The 25,741-nt window shown below is 48.7% G+C and overlaps 7 protein-coding genes across 7 annotated transcripts; 4 read left to right on the top strand and 3 right to left on the bottom strand.

Moving 5' to 3' along the window:
* Nucleotides 1-2,027: 2,027 nt before the first annotated feature.
* DEU56DRAFT_783738 (Bystin-domain-containing protein) lies at nt 2,028-4,073 on the bottom strand. Its single transcript, XM_041352170.1, has 9 exons — nt 3,891-4,073; nt 3,633-3,839; nt 3,440-3,584; nt 3,331-3,391; nt 2,947-3,274; nt 2,783-2,897; nt 2,554-2,734; nt 2,193-2,503; nt 2,028-2,045 (listed from the first exon to the last, which is right to left on the bottom strand). Exons 1-8 carry the CDS (start codon nt 4,041-4,043, stop codon nt 2,341-2,343), a joined length of 1,353 nt encoding a protein of 450 aa, XP_041212003.1. The 5' UTR covers nt 4,044-4,073; the 3' UTR covers nt 2,028-2,045; nt 2,193-2,340.
* Nucleotides 4,074-6,208, top strand: DEU56DRAFT_783735 (uncharacterized protein). Its single transcript, XM_041352169.1, has 8 exons — nt 4,074-4,296; nt 4,361-4,424; nt 4,559-5,060; nt 5,119-5,265; nt 5,313-5,355; nt 5,404-5,537; nt 5,589-5,597; nt 5,649-6,208. The coding sequence occupies exons 2-8, from the start codon at nt 4,401-4,403 to the stop codon at nt 6,086-6,088; spliced, it is 1,299 nt and encodes a 432-aa protein (XP_041212002.1). The 5' UTR covers nt 4,074-4,296; nt 4,361-4,400; the 3' UTR covers nt 6,089-6,208.
* On the bottom strand, nt 6,209-10,537 carry DEU56DRAFT_882005 (Alpha/Beta hydrolase protein). The gene is made up of 15 exons (XM_041356116.1): nt 10,508-10,537; nt 9,973-10,452; nt 9,719-9,916; nt 9,393-9,673; nt 8,045-8,432; nt 7,912-7,988; nt 7,812-7,865; nt 7,642-7,756; nt 7,561-7,587; nt 7,436-7,513; nt 7,324-7,383; nt 7,176-7,272; nt 6,798-7,125; nt 6,681-6,745; nt 6,209-6,628 (listed from the first exon to the last, which is right to left on the bottom strand). The coding sequence occupies exons 1-15, from the start codon at nt 10,526-10,528 to the stop codon at nt 6,351-6,353; spliced, it is 2,547 nt and encodes an 848-aa protein (XP_041212001.1). The 5' UTR covers nt 10,529-10,537; the 3' UTR covers nt 6,209-6,350.
* A 3,509-nt stretch (nt 10,538-14,046) lies between these two features.
* Nucleotides 14,047-16,129, top strand: DEU56DRAFT_753283 (regulator of G protein signaling domain-containing protein; the record flags this gene model as incomplete). The annotated part of the gene is made up of 6 exons (XM_041349704.1): nt 14,047-14,136; nt 14,192-14,283; nt 14,337-15,096; nt 15,153-15,286; nt 15,328-15,856; nt 15,914-16,129. 6 exons carry the CDS (start codon nt 14,047-14,049, stop codon nt 16,127-16,129), a joined length of 1,821 nt encoding a protein of 606 aa, XP_041212000.1.
* Nucleotides 16,130-16,926: 797 nt separating this feature from the next.
* On the top strand, nt 16,927-18,170 carry DEU56DRAFT_105396 (cytochrome b5-like heme/steroid binding domain-containing protein). Its single transcript, XM_041344581.1, has 6 exons — nt 16,927-17,111; nt 17,160-17,424; nt 17,487-17,567; nt 17,621-17,691; nt 17,739-17,832; nt 17,891-18,170. The coding sequence occupies exons 1-6, from the start codon at nt 16,987-16,989 to the stop codon at nt 18,098-18,100; spliced, it is 846 nt and encodes a 281-aa protein (XP_041211999.1). The 5' UTR covers nt 16,927-16,986; the 3' UTR covers nt 18,101-18,170.
* Nucleotides 18,171-18,244: 74 nt separating this feature from the next.
* Nucleotides 18,245-18,858, bottom strand: DEU56DRAFT_869711 (uncharacterized protein; the record flags this gene model as incomplete). The annotated part of the gene is made up of 3 exons (XM_041355579.1): nt 18,245-18,259; nt 18,336-18,602; nt 18,658-18,858. The coding sequence occupies 3 exons, from the start codon at nt 18,856-18,858 to the stop codon at nt 18,245-18,247; spliced, it is 483 nt and encodes a 160-aa protein (XP_041211998.1).
* Nucleotides 18,859-20,977: 2,119 nt separating this feature from the next.
* Nucleotides 20,978-25,727, top strand: DEU56DRAFT_971165 (nucleoporin Nup120/160-domain-containing protein; the record flags this gene model as incomplete). The annotated part of the gene is made up of 10 exons (XM_041359451.1): nt 20,978-21,656; nt 21,711-23,762; nt 23,814-24,099; nt 24,147-24,352; nt 24,404-24,591; nt 24,666-24,831; nt 24,898-25,060; nt 25,119-25,329; nt 25,391-25,480; nt 25,530-25,727. The coding sequence occupies exons 1-10, from the start codon at nt 21,089-21,091 to the stop codon at nt 25,725-25,727; spliced, it is 4,128 nt and encodes a 1,375-aa protein (XP_041211997.1). The 5' UTR covers nt 20,978-21,088.
* Nucleotides 25,728-25,741: the final 14 nt, after the last annotated feature.

The following is a 25,741-nucleotide window of genomic DNA, read 5'->3' as shown; positions in this document are numbered from 1 at the left end:
TACCTATGATTACAACCGGGCTCCCTCAAGTTGAACGGGCCACTCCAGCGAGGGCGTGGTTACGACACTTCAAACTGCGATCATAGAAATCAGCTCTGGACTTTCTGATAGTGGTTATGGTCATCTTCAGCATCACTGGGCATACGTCAAAACGCGTAAAGGTTAGACAGCGACCAGGATTGTCCGACAAGTTGGTTATGTTGCCATGAGAGAGAAAGCCGATGAAAGGTATGCAGCATATGCAGCATATGCAATATGTCACATGTGCCCTAGCTCTCGCTGTGAGCGCAGTCCGTTGGGCACGGCGAACTAATTTGAGCACCACCACCGCCTGACTAACGGCGCTACTGGGGATTAAATGCCAGCAACTCCACAAACCTCCATTGTTTAATGAGAATCCTAGATTTAAACCTGACAACGGACATGTGGCTCCGTCTATCTTGGAGAGCCCTAGAATATCAAAAGGGCGTGCAAGCGCCTTATTAAGATCATCGGCGTTGATCGACGATGAGTCCTGCGGTGGCACGATGCGCAGATGACGGCTGAGGAGTGCGTGACATTAAAACAACTGATAGAACTTACAAAAGTAAGTTTGACGTCGAGCAGACGGTTCCAACATGAGGCCTGAGGAGTGACGGAGGAACACAAGCATGACAGAGTATGAGGACAGCGGACCGGTGGGATGACGGAGTGCGAGTAGACATATTAATGTAACTGGTGTCAGACCTCCTTTATCGACACTGTGCCTTGGACTGCAGACAAAATGGCAAAAAAGAACAAACGCAAATCCTCTCTGTTCTCAAGCATGAGACACAGGAACCCATTTGTACGACAGACAGTGCAGTGACACGACATCTAATGCGCATTTGCACAGGTGAATGGTCGTATGTGGTCATGCAGTGATGGGGGTGAGCTTTACATGTTGGACTCGGAGCCGGGGATCCGGCCAAAGGCGGTACGAATCAGCTTAGATAATTATGAAGCTTGACATCGTTCATCGATCCATCGTTGTTTCGAAACTACTATGTCTGCACTATGATCCATCACTTTGCTGTCTGATCATACTGTCGAATCATCTCATAGCGGATCCTGAAGGCGACAATCGAACAGAAGAGTCGATCTGCCAAGTCTTGTATTTTGAAGGCGAGTTCTGTCAAAACCTGCCAGACTGCTCCACCAACTGATGAACCTGGTGTTGGGGTAGAATCGTGTAGCTCGCCGTTGTCTACAATGAGCGGACATTACCAAATCAGGAAGGGCTTCATGTGCGCGCCATGTTACCCGCTGGGATTCGAAGTTTGGTACTGTACAGTTTCATTTTAGATATGACACCACTTGCCTCGACCTCTCGAGCCCAACCCGACTTTTGACGCAGCCCACTGCATACCGATTGCTCTTCGCAAGAGCCGTTCGGTGGTAGTTCCACGGATTCGTAAATGTACGCATCCGCTCAACGCCCTCCGAACTGCTATTCGCTTGACAACTGACAAAGAGTCGGTCAAGTTTGTTCGCTGTAAGATGCACATAAATTCAAGCGCTGCACTTCCAGATACTTTGTTCCATACTGAAAGGCTCCGAAGGTCCACCAGACAGATATCGATGAGTGCATTATTGTTGTGGCGCAGTATACAGCGGATGCAACTATTTTGCACTCTGGCAATACTGCTAATCTCAGAACCTTCCCTCCTCCATACCGGCATCATGACGACATCACCACAAAACTCCTTCTGTTCACTAAGCGAACTACTTCCATGGAAAGAAGCGTTTGTGACATGGGTATTATGGAGAAGGGATTCAAATTGGTGGATTTTGATTGGCTGGGGAGACAGGATCCGACAACTAATATTGACCGGATATGGCTCTGAAGACCTGGAGGTGCGGATGATGGGATTATGATGAACATTATATTAAAGGCGACCACAATGTTCAATTGTTCGATTATATGCGGGTGTTGATGAGCCGACGGGGTGGTGCATTTGGAAAGCGAAGGATGTCAAAAAGAGACTTGTCACTGGGGAGGTATGATACTGAAAAGGTATGAGTCTCTGATGGTAGCGATTGAAATGTCAGCATCGCACACGCCGCGAGTGCGATTGATCGGTTCAGTGCGATATAGCGCAGCAGTGGGGGAATCCCAGCGATTGACGAATCAAAACTTTTGTTATCTTGAAGAAAACCAGCAAAATGCGCACCTCCTATACAGGGTCATAGCGCTCATTCCATTATCCAGGTGACGAATTCATTGCCATTCGAAGACGACGGCTCATCAAACTAGCGACGCGTGATCAAAGAACAAATCTATATAGAAAGGGCGAAAGGAGACACAGTATTGATGGCACATCATGACATGTCTACGTCTTGAGCGACGTCCGGTCGAGGTTCTCCTCGAGCTACTGAGTTAACCAGCTCCCTTCTCACTTCGAGGCCAATCTGTAAATGCGGATTAACGCGAATGACATCCAGGAGAGCGTCCTTTTGGTCAGGGGTGAGATCCGGCGAGTATCTATAAAGCCAGACTGAGATTGGTACCGACAAATGTCAAATACTACTGACCTCTGGCAGAAAGCTAACAGACTTTGGTGCCATAGCACAGGAAGTTTTTGCACGTCACCACGCCCACGGGCCTTGTAAGTGTTGGAAAGACGAATGAAATGGAACACCAAGGCATCAACAACTTTATATGGAAGTTGGTACTTTTTATCGATCAGGACGCGGATAAATAGAGAATTTGGCCCTGGAAGTAATAAGTTGCCATGAAAGATAGCGAAGAATGGTACTGTACCTGTATAGTCCATATTTGCTATTCGCAGTAGAGCTGCTGCTGAATGCAAAACAGGCACTTTCTTCTTAGCAACGACAGAAGCAATGATAGCAGCCTCCTTAAGGCTACAGCCACTCTAGTAGGGGCGATTGAGCATGGTTCAAAATGTATTTCCGATAACTCACCTCCAACATCGGAAACACGATACCCTTGAAGAATGCTGCAGGTTTGAATAATGCGCGCTTCAGGCACTCATAATATTGCACATTAAGCTTTTTATTGCTCTGTATATCCTCCCGTATCGCATCCAGGAGAACCACGGAAAGAAATAGTTGAGCCTGAGCAGGCTTCATCGTCGACACAAAAATTCGTGTTGCTGCTCTACATGCGTGGGGGCTCCAATTTTCGGGGCGAGTGAGTGCCAATACTCTTGCCCATGCTGGTAGGGAGGGAATAACTTTGAAGAATTTTGGTAATGGCCCCGACTTATACCCGTGCAGGAAAGTTGCGAGTCTGCAGGAAAGAAAGAGACTCAGTGAACGCCATCACGTGAGCGAGAACATACGTACTTTGAATAAGATTCTACGAGTCTAGGATCAAGACCGAGTGCTGGATCAGGATGCTCTTGATCTAGGAAATATGAGATAATAGCTCAAACGACCAAGATTTAGTCCGTACCCTGCTGCACCTTTTGCATGACATTGACACCATTGGTCTCCCCGCTCTCCAATTTAGCGAAAATGATATCTGCTAACGTTCGGCGTTCACCTGAATTAGAGGGCAATAGTGAATCCAATGCTTGGATATCTCCAGAATCCAATTGCTAAGGGTAAATGTGAGAAGCAAGTTAGGCACATCAGAATGCACTGACAAACATATCTTCCGCATCACCATTGTCACTCATGTCGCCATCTTCGCTGTCATCGTCATAGTCGTCCATGATCTGCACTCTGGGCTTGAAGTTCTCGCGTTCATCCTCATGTCGAGGCTCATCCTCGTCCTCGGGCATATCGATCTCTTCTTGTTGATCCCTAGCGAGCTCAAATATTCTCCTCGACATTTTTGGGTCAAGAACTGCCTAAGCATTGCGCGATCAATCATTTAACGGACATGATTAGAGAGTACACACCTCTGTGCTCTCTTCATCCCCGGAGGATTTTTGGCGCTTCGTGCGCTTCCCCGGTTGAGATACGCGACCATATTTCGCTTGTGCTTCATCGACATCCAACTGGGCGTAGAGGGGGTCATGCCTTGGTTTCACCGATCTCTGTACTCGAGGCATGATGGAATGTAGGAGATTTTCTTTTGAAGTTATTTTCTGATAGGATATTGATTACCTAATAATTACGGGGTAAATCAGTGTAAATCAGGCCAAGTCCCCTCAGGCCACCATCAGTCATTGGGCCTTGACCTGGTGCCTCCTCCCGACGCTGAACTAGTACTAGTGCTGCGTCGTAACGTTAGTTCAGGTGTTCTGCCAACTGCTTTTCCAAGTCGAATTTGGGTCTGGTACAGCTAATAATAATATTTAGCAGGTACGTTAGGTTCAATCTCGTTTCCGCAGTGGCAGCGCTGGAAAAATCTGACCATCAAGTTAAGGCACGTCCTACTTTGTATAGTTACCTCTCTATCTCCCAAGATGTCGTCGTCTTCAGTTAAAGATGTAAGTCATTGTGCCGTTTGATCAAGGACTTCTCTTCCTCACTTCCGCGTACAATATGGCAAACATTTTATCTGAACAACCTGTACTTCATCTTTTTCTCATCGATCAGTGCCACTGATACATTTCTCTATCAGACACAGACCCTGGATAAGAATGGCCAAGAAATCAAAAGCGTTGGCTTCCAGCGCTTTGGCTTCGACAGCGAGGTGGCCATTGATACCCTCCGATCACTTTATCTGCGATCGCACTATGTGGTCACAGCTTCTGAGTCCCAGGTTCAGGAGCTAGACGCAAAGGAAGAGGAAGGACACGGGCATTTGACGCAAGGCCCCAATGCCTACCAATCCAAGTCAATCTTCCATCCAGACACACAGTCGATCTCATACACAACCCTTTCCCGCTTCCCCCCAGTTAAGCTTTTACCTCCCTCTTCCAGAAAGCGCGTTCTCGTCACCGGCGGTGCTGGTTTCGTGGGTTCTCATCTTGTCGATCGTCTCATGCTCTTGGGCCATGAGGTTACTGTCCTGGATAACTTCTTCACTGGTTCAAAGACTACCGTGAGTCACTGGGTTGGTCACCCAAACTTTGAATTAGTCCGTCACGATGTTGTCGAGCCCTTCATGATCGAGTGTGATCGTAAGCCCTTCGGCTTTGTGCGCTATTCGCTTCCTGGCTGACAGCCGACGAACCCCAGAAATCTACCATCTGGCTTGTCCCGCGTCTCCTCCGCACTATCAATTCAATGCAGTGAAAACCATCAAAACTTCTTTCATGGGCACGCTGAACATGCTTGGCTTGGCCAAGCGTACGAAGGCTAGATTCCTTATTAGTAGTACATCTGGTATGATTTTTTTCAATCGGGCTTCTTCTTTGCTCATGCCGTTCCAGAAGTGTATGGTGACCCTGAAGTCCATCCTCAACCGGAAGATTAGTAAGTTGCGTTCTTATGGGTCCAATCATGTTTTTTATGATCTTGTAGCTGGGGTCACGTCAACCCGATAGGACCACGCGCCTGTTACGATGAGGGTAAACGTGTTGCGGAAACTCTCACGTATGGCTTCCATCATCAAGATGGCGTGGATGTTCGGGTTGCTCGTATCTTCAACACTTACGGTTCGTCTTACACCCTATTGCCGTTTCTATTACTCAACTGTCACCCCTTAGGTCCCCGAAGTTTGTTGTCGTCATGTTTTAATCAAACATAAGCGCTGATCTAACTACAAGTGAACCCTCACGATGGTCGTGTGGTGTCCAACTTTATCGTTCAAGCCCTGAACGGGGAGGACATGACCGTCTACGGTGACGGCAAGCAGACTCGTTCCTTCCAGTACATCCACGACCTAATCGACGGCCTGATTGTCCTCATGAACTCCGATGAGTCGCGCCCGGTCAACATCGGCAACGGCGACGAATTCACCATTGGTGAATTCGCGGAACTCGTTCGCGAGATTGTGGAGAAAGTGCAAGAAGAAGATGGTATCAAACTCGAGCGCCGCGTGCAGATTGTTTACAAGCCAATCCCGACTGACGATCCTCAGAAAAGACGCCCTGACACGACTAGGGCAAAGACTAGCCTAGGATGGCAACCGCGTTGGTCAGTGCGGATGGGCTTGGAGGAGATGGTCCGATACTACAAGGCCAAAATGGCAGAAGGGAGCATGTGAGCGATGCTGCGACACAGATGGACACTCAGTCCTCTTGCATACATTGTTGTTGGACTCTATGTATCCGATTGAACATTATACATATTGGCAATTACTTGGTACATGGGTAATATGAGCATACTCTGAACTTTTTAGATGTGGATACATATATAAGCCTGCCAAACACATTAAGGTATGAAGGATCCAAACGTCGTATGTGATCTGTAGCAGCCTTGGTAAGACAAAATGAGAGTAAATACTTTTGTACAGGCATCATGATGAGTCAGGACGGTAACAGAGCCTTCGTTATCATCCCCTTGGGTAGATGAGCACGTTGTGTTACCACCTTCTGCATCGTTCCTCTAATAACGTGCTTGTCGACCGAGCCAGCGTTGTAGGTCGTTCGCCGCATGCGACCATCCTGCGCGACCTCGTCTGTGACTAGGCTTTCTTTGTTCGCAGTTAAAGATCCCGCCACTGGACGTTCCGGAGAGCTGGTAGATTTAGAATGCGAATGTTTGTATCCCTTGTAGTTGCGAGCAGCTTTGAGCTCGGAAGTGTCTGTGGTCTTATGAAGCACGATAGGGTGAATACGTAAAGCGCGAGAACGTACCGATGTAGCTATTGCCATGCTTGTCTCCTTGGAACCAGTGAGCCTCCTTCTTCCGTTCAGAGTACCTTGGAGGAAAGGTTAGCAAAATGTGAGTAGAGCGGGAACGATATGACTGACTTCCGCAACGGCCGACCATCTCTCCCAAGTGGACAGTATGCCGTATCCAGGCCCTTCGCGTAAAACAACAAATTTTCCAGCTGGCTTTTCGCAACATCGGGTTTTACACATGAAAATGAGAGGGGACAACAAGGATCCTTCTGGGCAATAGATGGGTCGCCGATAAATTCCGCGAGCTTCGATAGCGCAATCTGCGATCGTTCTCGTATGGACATCCCTTTAGCAATGAGGTCGGACCGTGTTCGAGGCTGTTGGGCAAGAAACTTTGAAAAGACCTGGTTCACTATCGAAGCGCTTCCAGGGAGGATGTTCAGGCAAGCTTTGGCACCTGCAAAAGTCGTAAGGCAGGTCGTAATGTGCGACAACGGTCGCGCCTACCCTTGACAGTGTACAACCGGGGACCATCTTTAGCATTTATTAGATGCTGTTTAAGTTTCTCCGCATATTTCAGCGGAGCTATCGGGCTTGCTTCTCCCTGTGGATATATATCAACGATCTGCTCGTTCCTCAAATTTGCAGCAAATACCTGAATAATAAGAACAGGGCAAATAATACTAGCAAGTTCCTGGGGCCTCAAAAGTGTGCGCTTACATGGCAGGTGAGCTGGAGACGTAGATGGACGCTAGTATAGCGCTCACGTTCATCATAATGTTAACAAGTTCCACTATCCTCAGACGTTTTGTAGGAGGTGTGTATTTCTCCCAGTAGGCTATCAACTGTGGTGCAATCAGCATTGTGGTGCAACTGGTCAGAAATGACATACATCATCTTGAAGGTCTAAATTATCGGTCTGCACATGATATCGTCAGTTTGCCAACAACTTGCACGCTATGATGTGGCTTACCTCCCCAGTCATGAAAGTCACTACTTCATTACCTGCATGTTCAAACGAGTCGAGGTCAGGCGCGTAGCACCACAACTGAAGGAGTTCGTCATAAGCGTGGAAGACCCATTGAAGTCTAGTAAAAGTATCAGAAGACGAACATCGTCGCGATAACAGGGAAGGGGACACACTCTGTCGGAGGAGGAACGTCGCATAAAGTTAGACTGAGGACCTGCTCAGGCCACCTGGACTAACGGTCAGCTGTTATCTATCAAGTATCACGGAACATACAATGCAGCCAATCTGAGAGCCGCGTTAACAGAAATCCCCTCGAATGCCAATATATGTGCAGGAGGCAAAAGCAATGCCTTTAATTTCACAAGTATCAGAAGCCGGGCCGTAAACTCCAATGAATGCATCGCACCTGACAGGCCATGGCAAGATCGGCTGCATCAACATAGTTGTCGTGCCATTGGCTGGGTCTGCATCGTGATCGTCCGCATGTGCGTTGGTCAAAGGCTATCAAGTTGTAATCCTGGGAGAGTCTGGGATCATCAAAATGCCTAATCAGCCAGCTTGAGTCCAAAAATAAAGGATGTAGGAGGATGCAGGTGGGCCGTTCTGGATCAAAGCTGCCAACGTTCCCGTGGTCGGAGTTCGTGATGTACCATATAGAAACGTAGTCCTCCCTGGATGGGATATCGATGTAGGGCATACGGGAGAGAGCAAGAAATGGACCAACAACAAGGCACCAACGCAATTTACAAAACAGTGTTATATATATGAAAAAGGGTCGAACAGCAACGACCGCCCTCCCTAGAAGGCCCTGACTCCTTGGGTCAAATGCGATCAAATTTCTCACTTAGCCGAGTAGTAGCATCATAACCACAAGCTAAAAATTGTGGAAAAAACTTGTACACACAAAGAATATCCATTGCACTAGCATGATCTAGCAGCTAGCTACAAAGTCCCTGCCTTCTTGCTACCTTCTTGAAGCCATCGCTCATCAATGTCCGAGTCACAACCTTACTTACGGTCCGGGTCATTCCCAGCCTTTTTTTCCCCGTTGTCAAGAACAGTCTTCCAAGAATTTTGATTGACGTTACGAACTACGTTGTGCGCTCCCCACCTTCACGGGATGTCGCGGTAAGAATGAAGGACTGGGCAGATCTTACTGATTCCGAATTGAGCTTGACAACTTCCAAAACACCCGCGCCGTCTTGCCGCCGCCCTTCAAGATCCTTGATACTAAGACTAGTAGGGCTCATTTTTTATCAGTCCCGGTTTTCTCGGTCAACAATTGCTGCGTCGAGGCCAGAAGATCCGAGGACGTCCTACTCCTCAGGCTGCTGCACTGTTACAATCGCGCAGATAACTGAGATTCGTTACCGCGTACGACATGCCGGAATGCAAGTAAACGGAAGCGACTGAGGCTTCCTCCCAGAGTCTCAGTTCCTCTCACGTCTTCGTCTCCTGGCGTTACTTGAGGATGCAATTTGAGCTTGCCTCCGATAAGTATGACCCGTGCCATATTTTCTTCTTCTTTCATTACAGCCCTTCAAGGACATTGTGGACTTGCAACCAGCTCCCGACTATCGCATTCGACCTCCGTTTCGGAATAAAGCTGCCTGCGGCCCGCAGGCTCCCATCATGGACCCTGCAGGGATGGCACACTCTTTGCCGCCCGCACTCGGAGGTTTTATTACGCTGGGATCCGGAGGCAATGCAGGTCCTCAAAAAGTATCTGCAAATATGGTAGGACAACAAGACACATCGAGCAGAAAGATTTACAAATCCTCGTCACCCCACTATACCTTCCAAGACTTGGACTACTTTCTGTTGTTTCTGGTAACACGATGATGAGACTAGTCCGTTTCTTGGTGGCTGCTTCGATACTCACCTCTCTATCGGCCCGCAAATCGGTGGGGAACATGGTTGGTACTCCGAGGGCTTCCAGCGAAGACTGCTGCTTCTGCAAGAGGCCGTCCCATGCGAAAAGCACGCGCTCCGCATCAAACTTTTGCAGCTCTTTCCGAAATGCATCGTTCAGCATCTGCCATGTGGATTAGAATGGAAACGTGTAGTCAGTTTCACTCACATCTGCCTCGTGCTGTGATATGCCTGCGCCAATCAACCCGGCTCTGCGAGGGACGTCATTAATGATGAAAGGGGATGTATCACTGAGAAAGTGCACGGACTTGGTCTGTGCAACCTTGACTTTGTTCTCGTGTTTCCTATGTATAGCGAGCCGTTCTTCCCACAATTGTCTCTCCAAGTCATTCTGCTCTTCTCGTAACTAAGTTCAGAGATCAGGTAATGTGCGTGCGTGTGAAGACCGCGCGACGGACATACACGGGCTATGGCAGCAACAAAGTCTGCACTTTCTGCCAGCAGTGTGAGATGGGGCAAGGCCTGTTGAAATGACATCATGCGGAGGTCCTGCCCGCGCGTGAATGCCCTGGTACCTGCAGCTGACTGATGAGCCGAGGTGTCTGGAGGCTGAGGGGTGGAGTTGTGGCTAGCCGGTTGTGAAAGTTGTTGCAGGGATGTCTGTTGCGTAGTGAAACGCGATGTTGAAGGTTGTGGGGGCCTCGACGGGATTTTACATTCGGATGAATTAAGTTGGGAGAGTAAATCGGCCACCGAGGACGACGATTTAGATGGATCGCTTGTGGTAGCGGGTGGTTGCAGTGTCAGGGGTGGTGTAGCCTGAGGTGTGATTGACGTCGGCGGTGAATTCTTGGCTACGCCATTGGGGTCAGTGCCAATACTCTCTTGCCAGGCCTGCGACGATCTCAGTTGCTCGAGTAGAGCTTTGATACCTGCGGGATCCTGTCAGTGGGATATCAGTGAGCATTTGGCGTTGATCAACGTCTTCATCGCTCACATTGATGTTCGTGAAGTTCATGATGAGGTCAGGTGTGTCATGACTAAGACACTTTACACCCAGTTGTCTCAGTACTGTTCCGTGTTTAGCCTGCTCGAATGCTCCGCTTTTCTCGATCGACTAATTAGACTCATGTGAGGAATATTGCTATGTAGGATAATCATATACGCCCCGTCTAAAGCTGGAAACTAAGCGAGTACCTCATTTTTACCAATATTTGCTCTGGCCAGCTCTGGCCTCGCTCCACGACGGTCTGACCCTATCCGTCCCTTGAGGCGACGGAAGTTCCTCAACACTTATCACGAACCTTATGTCTGCCAGAGGCGTCCATCAGATCGCTGACAGGAAAAACCTCGGGTAATCTTATTGAAGGCACGTGCCTTGCAAGGCTGCCAGTCATCTTCGGGACTCACCCTGATTAAGGCGAGGCGGCAACTGGCGGCAACGTATACTTTCCAATGTATCCCCGATCGAACGTCACCAGCGGCCTCGATCTTACCCTATCGTGCCGCGTGCAGCGGCTCATCCGATTTCGGAGCCCATCGACAACCGTAACCACACAAGCTCGATCGGTTGGTCCGCTGCGGAATGACTCGGATGATCCACTATCATCAATTTAGAACTTTGTCAGGGGGCTCGGAGTTGTGACATTTTACCATACCCGAGGTTTTTATGCGTCAACGGTTGGGTAACCGAGCGCGTGTTTCCGTGTGTACACGCAAACGATTTACAACCTGACAACGGAGTGAGCGGACAGTGGACAATGGGAAAGACGGAGCCAACTTACCCTAACGTACCGCTTCAAGCTTCAAGATTTGATGGATGAAGCTCTAGCCACTCCGCCGATTTGCAATACCGCGGAGATGCCTGATAATCGCGCACTTTGTGCGACAATGGTTACTAACATGGTGTGTGAGACGTATCATAAACCATCCACATACGATGTATGTACGCAAAGCCGAGTGACACCTATTTGAGGAACGAAACCAGTGTTCTGCCAGTGTAAATCAGTGTACGTTTTGACTTTATGGAAGTTGATTATTATGTATGTTCGCCAACAAAATTTCCCATCATACAAATGAACTCACAGTGTGAATGCGTTCAGTGCCAGAAAATTAATATGGGCATTACAACGATAATGAAGTTTGGTTGCATGGCGGGTTCTGAGCGAATATACTTCGTAAGCTGGGTGTCCGGGAATCTGGCGGCAAGAGGTGGCAAAACGCGGTTAGCATGGAACATTCTAGCCTGAGATTACAAGGAAAACCTACTCATTGAGGACCGATCATCGGAGGAGGAAAAAATCAGATCATCCATGCGCTCTTGTATCTGATCCAGGATGAAGTTCATCCTACTCGAGATCATTCATTATCAGCTCGAGAATAGTCGAGTAAGCCCCTAATCCCGATCGCGAGTGAACGGACCAAGGCAGTGTGAAAGGCTGATGCATAATTTCCGCAGTTGATACATCATCCCCGCCGAATGAGGTCCGCGCCGTCTTCCCGTGAGCATTGGACTGCTCGAGGGGCTCTTTTTCGCCAGCATTCTCGTCATAGTATCGGCGCTTAGCGGGACAACATCTTTGCCAGAGTGCTTGTTGTGAATATTTACATATTTTTAGTTCCGCAAGAAGAGTTAATTTCGCCATTTGGTAAATAGGCCAAGTCAGTCGGATGTGCCGGCTGCGCAAGTAAATTGACGAGGCGGGACCCAGTTTGAAAGCACGACTGCAGTTTCGGGGTATTGCAAGGTTCGTGCTGGCGAACAGTCGCGGAGATAACGCAAGAGTATAGTCGCGAAATTAGACAGTTGACCTGGGAATTATTATGGGCAGCAGCACACAGGCTCGCAGTGCAGCAGTTCAATGAATGAGACGGGCGTCATTGCAGAGGTTTCGCGCACATCTCGCGTTATTGTTTGGGGTATCCTGCTGGCCTGAGAGGAGTCGTTGCTCGTCAGGCATATGCTCGTAAGCAATGCGTCGCGCATGAGTAAGTCTCCCCTAAGCAGAGCAAAAAAGGATGACAGCCGTTCCTTCTCTATGATTCACATAAGTATCACCTTGGCAATACCGCTAAGTCATAGACATGCACATGATGCAAGTGGCTTCCTTGGTAGCATAAACTCCACGTAGTAATCCCAGCACTAGGTTTTGTTCGAGGATTTCTTGCAGACCTTCGCCATTAGACCAGTCTATCGCAAGTTCTTGGAGGGTCCGACTTCAAATGCTGTGCAGTGGTCGATACACGTGGAAGCAGCATGTTCAAGTAGAGACGCCTGGTACGTGACCAGACTGCACGGATTGTACGGCGTATCACCATGGATCATGATGCGAAACCGGTCAATCTGTCAAAGTAACGTTCAGGTCCGTGTCCCTGTCATTTGTCAGTAAGTTTCCCCGGTTTCCCACGAAACGCAGCCTGAGCCATTGTAGTACTAACCGAGGAAGAAAGGAGCCATCGTCATCACGCAGAGCAGAAGAGTCATCAAATTGATGAGGGAGCAACGGCTGCTTAACCTTGACTCAGAGCAGCGAAGTGCGACCGAGTAGACTAGATTTGAATATCCGGATTGAGGCCACAGGCGAGAAGACAACTGAATGGGATCGAGGAATGTCGAGTCAGTCATCATGTTACGGAAAGAGAGGCGCCTGGTGCCTGATGGGAGGCGAGGTGCTAATAAAGTATGTCTTGGGACTCCTGCCTCCTTGCAAGGGTGGTGACAACATCCCGTAAACATGACCAATAGGCTGTGCTAAAGTAGTTGTGTTTACTGAAGCGGCAACAAAAAGGATTGTGTCGGGTGACATAGAAAGCGGCGCAGAAGTTGTGAAGCAGAGAACGTACAATGGATTAATGAGCATCTAGTCAAGAACACGGAGCCGCCACTTAGTCGGGCGCGGTTATGGTATGAAGGCTGTTGCGAGAGTCTCGGAGAATACAGTGACGGATCATTCATGGGACATCTCGGGGCAGTGTGCCGACGATGATTGTTGTGATCAAAATGCCCCGCCACAACCCGCCACTGCTAAAAGAGTCACACGCAAAAGCGGAAATGGTTGAAGCCGTCACCCGTGCGGTGCCAATGCGAAGCGCTGCTCTCGGCGCTTGAGAAGCACAAACGCATGCATTCTTGAGAATTTTAATCTCGACTCGACGGTGCCTACGTTGCAAGTCTATCAGTCATGTTAAGGGACAAATACAATGATAAAAGATGCATGACGGCGTCGTCACTAGAGCAGATTTTTAGCAAATCTGCTGTGGGAGGAAAAAGTCACAAATAAGGCGGCCGAGGGCCGAGGTGTTTACGGTTCTTGTGACAAAAATGTGACAATAAATATATTGTCGCCACCGAACTTACCCACGACTACCGAGCCTCCTTCCTCTTTACGCCCTGCCTCGCTGCCATCAACATCTTCCTTCTTATCCTTCCCTCCGCCTTTTCTTGCCGTGTCCGTCGTTTAATTCTGTACTTTCATCATCGTTATCATCCATCATCATCTCTATCTTCCTTGATTTTAGCCTACTTTTGCCCTATCAATGTCATCCGTAGATCAGGCAGAGCAGTCTGCTCAGGCAAGTTCCTCTCATATGATGAAGACAACAAAACGGGGCAGGCCTTTTCTCAAGGTGAGTCTTCACAATATTTTTATTCAATCTAAATAACTCACTTGCTTCTGTGCAGGATACCCTTGACCTTTTTGCAACACTCATCGTATCTCTTAATCTGACTACGCACAAACAATATTTTCGCACTTTCCCCAACTCTTTCTCCACGTCTGTACTTCATCGATCATATCCCCGTATTCGTCTCATATTTTTTTTGATAGGGACGAGGCTGCTGCAAACTTGGCATCTCTCAAGTTTTCTCAGTCAAATCGCGGGCCGGATCCCAGAGACAAATCACGAATAGTGACGACTACAACTACCACGACATTCTCAATGACTCGTGACATGGCAAAGGCTATGTGCCAACACTTCATGGACGCTCGCTTGATCGAAAACGCCGCTGATCTTGGCAGCAACCTCTTCAAAGATCGCGGTACTTATGTCCTGACACCCAAGGGTCTCCATGTCCTGGAGCGATTCATATCCAAGAACGGCATGAATTCCGACCATCTCCAACCCGTATTCGCCTCTCAACCTATATGCATCAAGCTCTTACATTTAGAGCGTCGGTCAGCTGATGACGAAATCATCGTTACACAGTCCGTCATCACTGCGCTCTTCCGTCGATTCGTTGGTCGTCAGCCCAACTACCCCGCTCAGCTCTCGGCCAATCCGCCAGACGCTTTTCAAGAGTACCACGAGCGTTCCAAGGGCGTACCTCTAATGGATGTGCAAGAGCGCGCGCAGCCTATAGTAGGGAGAGCCTCACTCATGCACAAACACTGCTTTGCTGCCGTGAGTGCTCTTGAATGGCTATGCGACTTCACCTCCGTGGTTGGAAGAGAAGAAGCGGCAGAGATGGCTGCCCAGTTTGTTCGCTTCGGCCTTATCACGTTGGTCAGCGATAAAAGGAAAAACAACGACTCTGCCATAATTTTCACTGTCCGTGGTTCTACCCCAGGTGGGAATTCTCCAGTCAGCGTAAGTCCCCGTCAGCGATTCATTCACAGGTGTTCTTATCGCCTCGTTTGTTCCAGCAACACGGAGAGTTCCGATGTACAGCTAAGGCTATCTATAGAATCACAGACGAAGGCAAACGGCTCGCTCAGTGGGACGAAGCTAGTTCATCTCCTCTCAGCTCGACGGTGAACCTGCATCATGCCGAGCGCTCGTCACTGGAAAGTGAATCCATCAATGGCACTTCAATTCCAGTTACGAGGCTGCGGAGAAGAAGGGCAATGTCAAGAGCAATACCGACCGTCTCAAGTACATCTTGGAAGAGCCATCTTATCGTGCTCTCTTCCGTGATTTCCTGAAGGCAAACTTCTGTGAAGAGAATTTGGCCTTTTGGATGGATGTCGAGGATTTCAAGCGCAAGTTCAACACGACATCTAGTGCACAAGCTGCCGCTCCTGCTCGGTCGGGAAGCAGAGCAACTCCTGGACAAGCCGCCATGGAGAGACATCACGAGGCTTTGATTCAGACCGCTTTCCTGATTTACAACAAATACCTCGCACCTTCAAGTCAGAACGAGCTCAACATCGACCACGGCCTTCGCCTCGATCTCGCCAATTATCTTGGTGAAGTCATGGTTGGCCTGCACGGCAAATCGTTCGACGGACAAGTAGATGCCAGTCAAGCCGTCTCTTTCAACGCAACGCAACTGCAGGTTCTAATCAAGCTTTACACGCGCATTCAAACGCATGTTCTTCGGTTGATGGCTATGGACTCGCTGCCCAAGGTATGCTTCTTTTCGCTCCTAAGATTTTCTCATCTTATGTAATTAATGTGTCTGCAGTTCATTAAAACGCAGAGGTTTCTGGACGCACGGCAGTGGCTCGGAGAAGGAGATGCGCCAGGTGATGACGTTCATTTCCTCACCAGTCCTCCTGCTCCTCCTGGCCTCGGTGCTGAGGAGACTGGTGGAGCATACATCACGGTGTCTTTGAAAGGCAGTGAACGAGAACACCGGCATAACCGCCGAGACATGCCAGGGTCGCCACATGTCTCATGAACGAATGTTCTCTCCATATCGCCTTCCATGGACTTATTCATTGCTACTCTAATTGTGGCGTGCTTGCGGAAGCCCTTGCACGACATCGTACATTCATCATCCCGGCTGACCACCGTATGCTCACCATTCATGCTGTTTTCTTCTTCTATCGCATTTGATTCCAAACCCGGGGGGTTGTCGTTCATACTTTCTTCATCACCTTAATTGTTTTCATCACTTTGGCATCATCCAGTATAGTATCCTGGGCCGGCTTGTCATGCTCTAACAATATTCCCCAATCCTGTCGAGCCTTCCCATCCCATCGCATTATGACGGTATCTTCTCTACATCCAGTCCCTTCGCGGTGTACAGTCTACTTAATACCCTACACTTACCTACTGCTTTGTCATGTAGGTAGCACTTAATTTCATGGCTTCCTGTCGTATATCAAGGAGTCATATGTTACTTGTTACATGTATGTACTCGAGATGGAACACTGGAGATTGATATCTTGGGAAATCAATAATCTCGCATGTCGTGATCTTTAGCAGTTGGCACTGCGATCGGCAAGATCTAGGCTTCATTTCGGTTTACTGCTTGTTTTATTAAATACGGACGATTGTGCTTAGACAGAATCAATGCAACTACTTAGAGCCGTACAACGCTCCTCGATGTATCCGAGGGCTTAGCCCTTAGGCTTTAGGGCTTTACAAACGAGGCAGACAACTTTGTTGTACGCGTGGATCGAGGACGAGCCAAAATTTGTCAATACAAGTGTAAACAACTTAGGACTTCTAATATTGCTTCCGAGTTTAATGCCGTGACGTTCCAGAGCTGTGGCAGAATCGATTCTCATCCGCGAGGTCGTTTGCGAAAAAATGTCTTGGATATGGAACCCAGACGGTGATGCCCCCAAGCCACTAACAGAGGAAAATATGGTACAGGACCCATCAGATCCTACCAGAAAGGTGACCAAGAAAGCCGCCAATCAACCCTTCTTGGCGTACGTGGTTGTCCACCTGCTTGCAGACAAGCAACTTATGATTTGTAGCCATAAGCAATATAGAGAGAAGCAGGAACAGGAGCACCAAGCGTGGCTTCAAAGAAATCGCGAGCGCGAGGAAAAACTCGCCAGAGGAGAAGAAGTAGGTCCTGTGGAGGCGGATCCCACTGCCGAGCAGGAAGTGGGGTTCCTTGGGTTGCTAAAGTTTATTGTATACTTGATTCTCTTTGTCGTCATCGCGGGCAAGTTCTTCACTGGCAGCTTCCTGTGGGAATACGATGGAAAGTGGGCGCGGTTGAAGACCTATTGGCCAGTCTGTCTAATTTCACTGACTTCTTCATCGACGTCCCTGACTCACTCCGTTCATATTTCTAGGAAAATAGTGGGCGTCTCTTCTCAGAAACATATTTGGCAACATTTGATGGAAGTGACCCAACAAAACCCCTGTATCTTGCGGTATGGTCAATAGTTTCGAGTGATCACACATATACCTAATCACTAGCGTGTAGATTGATGGTGACGTATTTGATGTCTCGAGTAGTAGCAGGACGTATGGGCCAGGAGGTCCTTACCACCATATGTGGGTATATGCTATGCTTCCTAGACTTCCTCATCAATTATTTGCAGGGTCGGAGTGGACGCAGCCAGGTCATTTGGTACAGGATGTTTTGCCACTCACCGGACACATGACTTGCGAGGTTTGACCGAGAACGAGCTCAGGGTCTGTGATAACGGCGTTTTCCGTATTCACAGGAACTAATCTGTCAATACACATGTAGGGCGTCCAACACTGGAAGAAGTTCTTTGCCGATCACAAAACATACAACAAAGTTGGCAAAGTCTTGCACCACCCGATTGATCCTGAAAGCCCGATACCTGAACATTGTGATCCAAAGAAAGAGCAGGCAAGTCATCCGCCAAAGGGGGATGCTGAACCGATCTCGCATTCCAAGGGTAACTCGGGAAAGCAAATCCGCGAGGAGTTATAGTCTACAGGCAGAGCTATTGATGTCCGTTATTATAAAGATCATAGGCACCACATAGCATGTGAATAAGATAGTGTTCCGCATGTCATATCTACATAGGTATTTTTGGTATGGAGTAGCTTGTCCGTGTCACAGAAGCATTTCAGGTCAGTAGCCACACAGCTAGGTACCCGTTTTTAAGACTGACGGTAATGATATCAGTATGATGTCTTCGACAAAGAACCACTCGCTTGCTTACCTGAGGAGCCCCGTGCGTCATAAAGTAATTCCTCAATATCGGAAAATCAGCGATTGATCCATTCACCATAGACGAGAAGGGGCTCTCCCGATACTTGGCAATGATGATATTTCCGCGCCACGCAGTTGCCTCTCTGAATGATCGCCCCTGGATCTCTCTTACACATTTATTGATAGGGAAGGGCATTCCGTCACGAGAGACGGTTGGATAAAAGATGACGTAAGGATTAACGAATTTTTTGTTCATGCCGTCGAGAGCCTCGACAAGCTATGCGTTTCAACGTCAGATTCAGACATGATATGATACGCGACTTTATGCTCACATGGTAATGCCAGGCTCGGGGACCGAGGCCCTCGGCGATGTAGTCCATATAGACTTCGGGATGGGGCATACGAGCAGGTAGGGTGCTATACGGAGCGTGGGGGTCGGGGACCGACATGGGGCTTGTCATCAAAGCCACCATATGCGGATTGCGACCGTCAGAAGGAAAGAGGAGAGCCTCAAATGACACTAGTTGGTCCATGATAGGCCGCGAGATGGATGTAAGAATTCGAGTGAGTTTGGTTTTGGATTGTCTAACCAGAGAAGCTAGAGATAAAGTAAAAGATCTAAGCAGAAACGGTTGTAGACCTCAGGTCTTGGTACTGGTGTGGACCTCAAGTCTCAGCGGTGCAGTCGAGCACTTTGGGGGGAAAGAGGAGGAGTGAGTTGCTTCTTTATAAGCTAGTTCTTACCTGGAGACATGAGGACAGGCCGCCGAGATCTGTGAACTATAAGAGATAGTACAACGATTTAAGTGCAGGCACGAGGACGGTCAATAGAAACAAGTTAACGGTTTAAATTGGATGCGCCAGGACGTAGATGAGTCGCGTCAATTGGAATTGGATTTGCGAATTGATGATGGGGATTCATACTAGTCCACCCGATCTGCTCTTGGCTAGCCTGGCGATGATGGAACGTTAACATGATCTTGGTTCTGCAGTGATCACAGTGTGGTCACAGTGAGTGCGGGAAGCAACATAGCATAATTAGCCAAACTAGTGCGTGGGTCGGTCCCGACAAATCAGGAAGTTCTGATGCTTATTAGCTTATTCTCAACCGCGCCGTCTTCTTGAGGTTGTAAAGGACATAAGAATTGCAAAAGTTGACATAAAATTCAGGGTATGTGTTTTCAAGTCCATGCCTTGAGGTCGCGTGAGGCTGTTACTGACAGTTTTGGGGTCGATCATTAGCAACGCGTGTTATCTGCGTGCGGCGTGCGCTAATTTTTTAGGCCTACGCGCTCTCTTCGGTTCGGCAACTTGCAAGTAAGTCAAAGCCGGGTTGAGGTCAATCTTATCTGTCCTTTGCTCGCGACTAAACCGACAGGTTGATATATAGATGTGATTAGAGGCCTTTTCAATGCCACTGCAAGCATCTTACAATGTATCGCTAAGTGCGTCCATTCTGCTCCTCCGCGAATTTGCCGTCGAGCAATACGGCGTGTAGACAAGGGGTATGAACGTGGATGCAAGTCTTTCGCGGTCGATTCATGATTCTAATGCATACAGCCGGTCCAGACCTTCTCCAAACAGATTGGTGCTAGCGGTACCTGTGTACTATTGGTGTAAGATCCCGTGCACCAAATCTTCAAAAACCTCCGCTCTCAAGCTGACCATAAAGGTTGATGACTCGTGCGACGAGGCTGTCCAACTGTCGCCTCAAGGGTGCCATGAGATCATTTTTGTGACAAGGAGGCTCATCTAGGCTCAGCTTACTCCCTGCTAGAGGAAAGTTCCTTTTTTCATTCATTTGATAAATCTTCTGATCCGTTCCCTGGGAGCACTCTCAACGTTGTAGGTACTGGGTCCAGACTCCAGAGCATGTACATTGTTCGCATGTGGCGCAACAGTGTGTGCACATACTATATTTATATGCTGAGTTTTCTCCTAGGAGATGGCAATTCTACTGAAGCCCTCGGCCTACTGAAGCCCTGGGCCAACTGCCCGAGTCTGGATTGGATATGTGGACTTGATCATGATTTTTTGAGCTAGTTCCAGTTACGAGCAAAGATTTTTGGGGTTCGTCCGCCAGTAAGGTTATCGATTGCGATATACCTGATTGAGACAAAGCGTTAATGCCCGGGATACACATCAATGCGTGTTCGCGATGTGATCCGCAATGATCTTGCTAGTCTTCAACGCCACTTGTGATGTTTTGGCACGGCACGGTTATGTTGTTTCATTCGAAGCCCAGATAAGGCGAGATTGGAGAATGTATGAATCATAGGGGAATAGCTTTACGCCAGCACCGTCTGATTTCATCTGCTGCGTGCCGGCGCATATAGCTTTTTTACTTATCACCCCACTCAATCGAACGAGAGATTAGTATAATTGAGCTTCATGACCTCGTCATGACCACATCAATTGTTCATGTCCGCGTGGTAGTAATAGAGCTCGTGCGCAGCGGCTGCACAGTGTTATAAGATCTCGGATGATTGATACCGAAGTTTAGTATGTACTGTACTTATACTGATACAGTCAATGATGAGCTAGGATAAGTTGGCGTGTCTCTCGATCAGACGTTCCCTTCGTGCTGTGAGCTGAAGGAGCTAACTTGGAGATCAAGCTTTTAGGCGCTTGTCAGCCGAAAAAGGTAACTAAGTTTAGAACGCTTAGCGTCTATTGTTTTCCAGTAGCGTAGACCCTTGACATCTCTTTGCAGATTGCTGCTCTACTGTCTGCTTGTACATCATCTCACTGTTCTCCATTGGAATGAACAGCGGTAACATTCTTGTTGCTGCTCAGCTCTCCACCCTCTATCCTTCCTCTAATGCCGTATCCTTAGTTCTTCAAACTGAACGTCGAAACCTACCACTCCCCCCACCACACACTGACACGGATTCGTCTCCAGAACATGCCTCATATTCCTCAACATTCTATACTCCTCACACAGGAACAATCCTTCTGCGTGTCATTCACGGTGGTCTGATATTGGAACTTGTCTCTCTTTCCACAGATGTCCCCCCGATTCGATTCGTCTTCCCCTCTGCAGTCTTGCCTGCTCCAGCAATCTTCGCATGGGGCGAGAAGGAGTTACATATACTGGCAGTAATCTCTAGCGGCTCATTATTCCGTTTGGTTCTACCCACTGTCAACCCGACGCGATTGTGGCACGATCCATTGCCCAAACAATGGAGTCGAGAATATATAATCAAAAACGTGTCAGAACAGTTTTATGGCGTGGTCCAAGTGCAAGGTTTACTATGCGTGGCGATTGGGTTGACAAATGGCTCCCTTATCCGCATAGAAGCTGAGAATATCGGAGATGACAACTTCCATGGTATGTACTTTTTAACGTCCGTCGGGTAGTTTTTGACGTCCGCCTGCTGCGTAGATCTTTGGGCGGAGCACGTTTACTCCCCAAGTTCGTTTTTGGGAACACTCACTTCATACTTGCCTAGTCTACAATCCTCGAGCTCTACAGGAGCAGAGATTCTCTCGGTCGCTAGCAGGCCCCAGCCCACAGAGCTCGGCCACATATGGACCCTCTCACGGGATCGTACTTTACGACTCTGGACAGCAAAGGGTGGCTGCGTTGCCTCCAAAGCTTTGTCTTTGTCAGGCAAGGCGTCTGGCGACTCATATGTCGTTTCCAACGGCATCAAATCTGAGCTTCTTGGAGCTGAGCCACGCAATCTCCTCCGGATATTTGGAAACGGGGGCGACGATGAAACTACGTACGCCGTCGCGTTTACGCCAACTCCTTCATATCCACAGTCTGGTGGTTATTTTCAACTTGTTGTCATTAATTCCGATCAAATGCGCGAGGTTCAGACCGTCGAATGTTCGGCCTCCAGCGCTCACTGTCACCTTCAAGATTTCATAATCAACGACGACTTCCTATACACATTATGGGAACGTCAAGGGTCCTCAATGACGGAGAGAACGAGGTTAAATATAGCAGCCACTGGTGGTTCTTCTGATGACGCAATTTGGGAGACTGCGACCTATGGGGAAGAGACGGACTTGACTCCTACGAATTTAGACGAGCTCCTTCGCTCCCCCGGTTCCTTGACCGATAAATTCATGGCGGCCATCTTGAGACCAGGCGTATTCTCTCCGCTTACTCTTCGGACTGCTGTAGAGCAGTACACAGATGCGTGCCTCTCTGTCTCCGGACTTCATCCACCCCCTCAACTCACATCCTCTCACCCCACCACGGCAGAAAACATCGCCGCGGTTGTTGGCTGCACTGTGACTTTAATACAGGATCCACAGACAGGGGCGCTGCAGCATGATCGGTATTGGAATGCGCTAAAAAGAGACTGGGAAGGATTTGTTGCACGTTGCCGTGAAGTTGAGCGGAGCGCCCGCTGGCCTCTGGGATTGGGTAAAGGGAAGAGCAGAGATGAAGTGATCGTGATCGAACGAGAACGTGTGGGTGTCTATGTGAAGGAAGACCTGCCGCTAAGCGTCCACCGGTGCCTTTCGGACTCCCTCCCAGTGGAACCTCATTTTGTCGTCTTGGACATACTCTGGACGCTTTGTGACAAGATAGGGCACGAGGGTCTTCAAAACCTGGAGACCAGGATTGTTGATATTCTCCATCAAGAGATCGCGTTTTCCATCGTGGATATTATTGAAGACCAAGCGCAGCGCTTCAACTTCAAGGCTACGCTTGACGAACCATCGGAAGCTAGCATTATCGCAAGGTTGCAAGGCATAGAAGACCTTGATGGCGCCGTCCGGATAATCCTTGACCTCGTCGCAGGCTTTGAACAAGAAGTAAAGCAGGAAGAGGATGAAGTCGAACTGTTACTCCCAAGCAGTCGATCTGATTGGACGACCGCGTTATCCGCATCATACATCACCACGTCGGTACATGCCCGCTACGATATATGCATCGCACTGGTCACCCTGCTGTTCTTCCTCGCTGATGATCTGAAGGAATGGGATCCTTCGCTGGTAGAAGAAGTCTTCGCCGTATTCAGAGGGTTGGCGATGTTACAATCTGTAGCACGCCAACCTGCGGCAGACACAGGCGGTGAACAAGAGTCATCGGACGAGTTATTGACCACCGACGATGTAATTGCTCGAATGAGCAATATGCATGTGTCGAGGAATCAGGCTCGCTTTGTCCCCACTTTTTCGCTACTTCACCGCCTTGCAGGCCAGTCCGGTGAGACGACTGAACTACCAAGGGCAGCCCATCGTTTTTTGGACGCGACCGGCATGCTTCAGTCTACTTCCCCTGCTCGGGTGACGCAGTTTGAAGCGCTCTTCTGTGAACGCCTCCGCCTTTGGGGATACTACGAAGTCGCCCGCGAAATGCTTGCATGGCTACCGCGCACACCGGGCGTAGTGTTCATTGCTGCGTGCCTGTACATCAATATTGGTCGCGCTGAAGATGCCGCCCAGCTGATGGAAAAAGTTGCTGGAAGCTTTGGTGAGAGTGTCGCCTGAAATCGACAGTTTCGTGCTAATTGTTCTCCCATAGGTGATGATAGTGGGCTTTCCTTGGAGGATGCGGAAACTCTAGCCTCCGTTTTGCCTGGAGCTGTGCTCTTCGATTCTGAATTTACTTTTTACATCCATGCATCTACCATCTTCAGGTCAAATGGCTTGACCCAACAAGAAGTGTCCTTCATTCGGCTTGCGTTGTCTGTTGCACCTCAGGACGTTGACGCATCTGAACTGTGGTTCGGCCTCATTCGAGGGTATATAGATCTCGGCTTCTATGAAGATGCATACTCAGCAATTATCGCGACCCCATACGACAGCGTGTATGTCTTTAGATTAAACCCCAGAAATTCGCTCACAACGGCCACAGGAAAAGGGAATGCATTTCCCAGCTGGTTTATCGAATGTGTGAGGAAAACACAATCGAGCAATTGATGTCCTTCAATTTTGCCACCTTTTCGGCTGAGATTGAAGATGCATTGGCGTTCAAAGCGCGCAACACGGACCCTCGAGCACGTCCATTCTACTCCAGAATACTCTACACGTGGTATACGCGCAGAGGGGACCATCGCAACGGTAAGTTTTGGACCGTCTAAATTCGCATCACTTCTAAAACCCTTGATCCAGCCGCGCGGACCATGTATCAGCGCGCACGTAAATTCCAAGAAAACACCGCTCAGTCAACTGACGTTATCGCTCTGATGGAAGAGCAGCTTGAAGCGTATTTGCTCTCTATCAATTCTCTTTCTCTTTTGTCCACCAAATATGCTTGGGTCGTGACACAAACTCCACCGAGCGGCATGATTGATGCTGAGGTAAGTCGTCAGAATTTTAATTTTTTTTGTCGTTCTCCGCATTGCACGCTTTCTATGTTGACGTTTATCAATAGTTTCACAAGCGACGGAAGCTTTCAAAAAATATTCCCGATTCAACGTTTACTGGGGACAAACAAGATTCAGAGATTGTCAATCTCAGCAACATTAAGTACGACTACACGCTGCTTTCAGCTCGATTGTGGTTGATCCGAAGAGATCCCGCACTTCTGTCTGCTGCAGGCTAGTTCCATAATTTAGACATTCGTTTGACTCACTATTCTGACGTAAATACTTTACCCGCATCAGACGTTCTGCTTTCGCCGGCATCGATCGTGCTCCGATTGGGCCAAGCAAACCAGTTCGACATGGCGATGGCTACTGCTCGGAGCCTCGATGTTGATATGAGTGAATTATTTGCGACATTAACAAGCCAGTGTTTACGGCTATCTCGCAACCCAGAGACTGTACTGTGAGTTGACCCTCCCGATTCATTCCCGTGAATTGTGCCACTCACTAAGAAAACACAGCCAAGAAGACACATCAGATTGGCTACTCACTGACAACGTCTCTTCGTGGCCTGGCAGCCCTGCCGACCGTGGCTGGCGGTACCTCCGTGTCGCGCTTGAGCGTCACGACAGCGCAGAGACGGACTACAAGTACAGTAAGACCGCTTTTGAGACAATTCTGTCGTCCGATAGGTCCTTGCCTCCTCCTCCCTGGTTGATTCACTCACTGGAAGTATGTGCCGCCTTTCATCAGCTTTACGAATCCCGAATAAATGTGCTAACCTTATGTGCAGCAAAACCATCACGAATATCTTGTAAGAACAAGTCTCCGCTACGACATTATCGAGAGCGCACTAGAGCACACCCTCTCGCTCTTGCGCAAGGTCCGTTCTTTCCCTTTTTTCATCCTCATTTCCTTAAGCTGTCCTTTAGGCCAACACTGCGCTGTCGCGTGCACCCCAGAAAACCGCTAGTGTCACCTGGCTCCCATATACCCTGATTGACCAGGTGCTAGCCGCTTCCGCCCAAAATGACCTGACCGCACGCGGACAAAGGCTCCGCACCGAGCTACAGACGGAGGTAAACAACCGCGTCAAACGAATGCAGAAGATGAGCCGTTTTGCGGTTTGATCGTGGTGTGCATT

The sequence above is a fragment of the Suillus clintonianus genome, assembly GCF_016758775.1.
Source record: "Suillus clintonianus strain FC179 chromosome Unknown DEU56scaffold_13, whole genome shotgun sequence".
Classification (NCBI taxonomy): domain Eukaryota; kingdom Fungi; phylum Basidiomycota; class Agaricomycetes; order Boletales; family Suillaceae; genus Suillus; species Suillus clintonianus.
This window is presented reverse-complemented; position numbering and strand designations above follow the sequence as displayed.

Coding starts and splice junctions, on each gene's coding strand:
- DEU56DRAFT_783738 (XM_041352170.1), bottom strand. CDS start 4,043: ATGCCTCGAGTACAGAGATCGGTGAAACCAAGGCATGACCCCCTCTAC. Junction 3,840..3,890: donor GGGATGAAGAGAGCACAGAG/GTGTGTACTCTC, acceptor CGCAATGCTTAG/GCAGTTCTTGACCCAAAAAT. Junction 2,898..2,946: donor TCGTGTTTCCGATGTTGGAG/GTGAGTTATCGG, acceptor CGCCCCTACTAG/AGTGGCTGTAGCCTTAAGGA.
- DEU56DRAFT_783735 (XM_041352169.1), top strand. CDS start 4,401: ATGTCGTCGTCTTCAGTTAAAGAT. Junction 4,425..4,558: donor CGTCGTCTTCAGTTAAAGAT/GTAAGTCATTGT, acceptor TTTCTCTATCAG/ACACAGACCCTGGATAAGAA. Junction 5,061..5,118: donor CTTCATGATCGAGTGTGATC/GTAAGCCCTTCG, acceptor GACGAACCCCAG/AAATCTACCATCTGGCTTGT.
- DEU56DRAFT_882005 (XM_041356116.1), bottom strand. CDS start 10,528: ATGAACTTCACGAACATCAAT. Junction 7,866..7,911: donor GCTCTCAGATTGGCTGCATT/GTATGTTCCGTG, acceptor CCGTTAGTCCAG/GTGGCCTGAGCAGGTCCTCA. Junction 7,273..7,323: donor GCCCTGTTCTTATTATTCAG/GTATTTGCTGCA, acceptor ATATATCCACAG/GGAGAAGCAAGCCCGATAGC.
- DEU56DRAFT_105396 (XM_041344581.1), top strand. CDS start 16,987: ATGTCTTGGATATGGAACCCAGACGGTGATGCCCCCAAGCCACTAACA. Junction 17,112..17,159: donor GCCAATCAACCCTTCTTGGC/GTACGTGGTTGT, acceptor TATGATTTGTAG/CCATAAGCAATATAGAGAGA. Junction 17,692..17,738: donor GGAGGTCCTTACCACCATAT/GTGGGTATATGC, acceptor AATTATTTGCAG/GGTCGGAGTGGACGCAGCCA.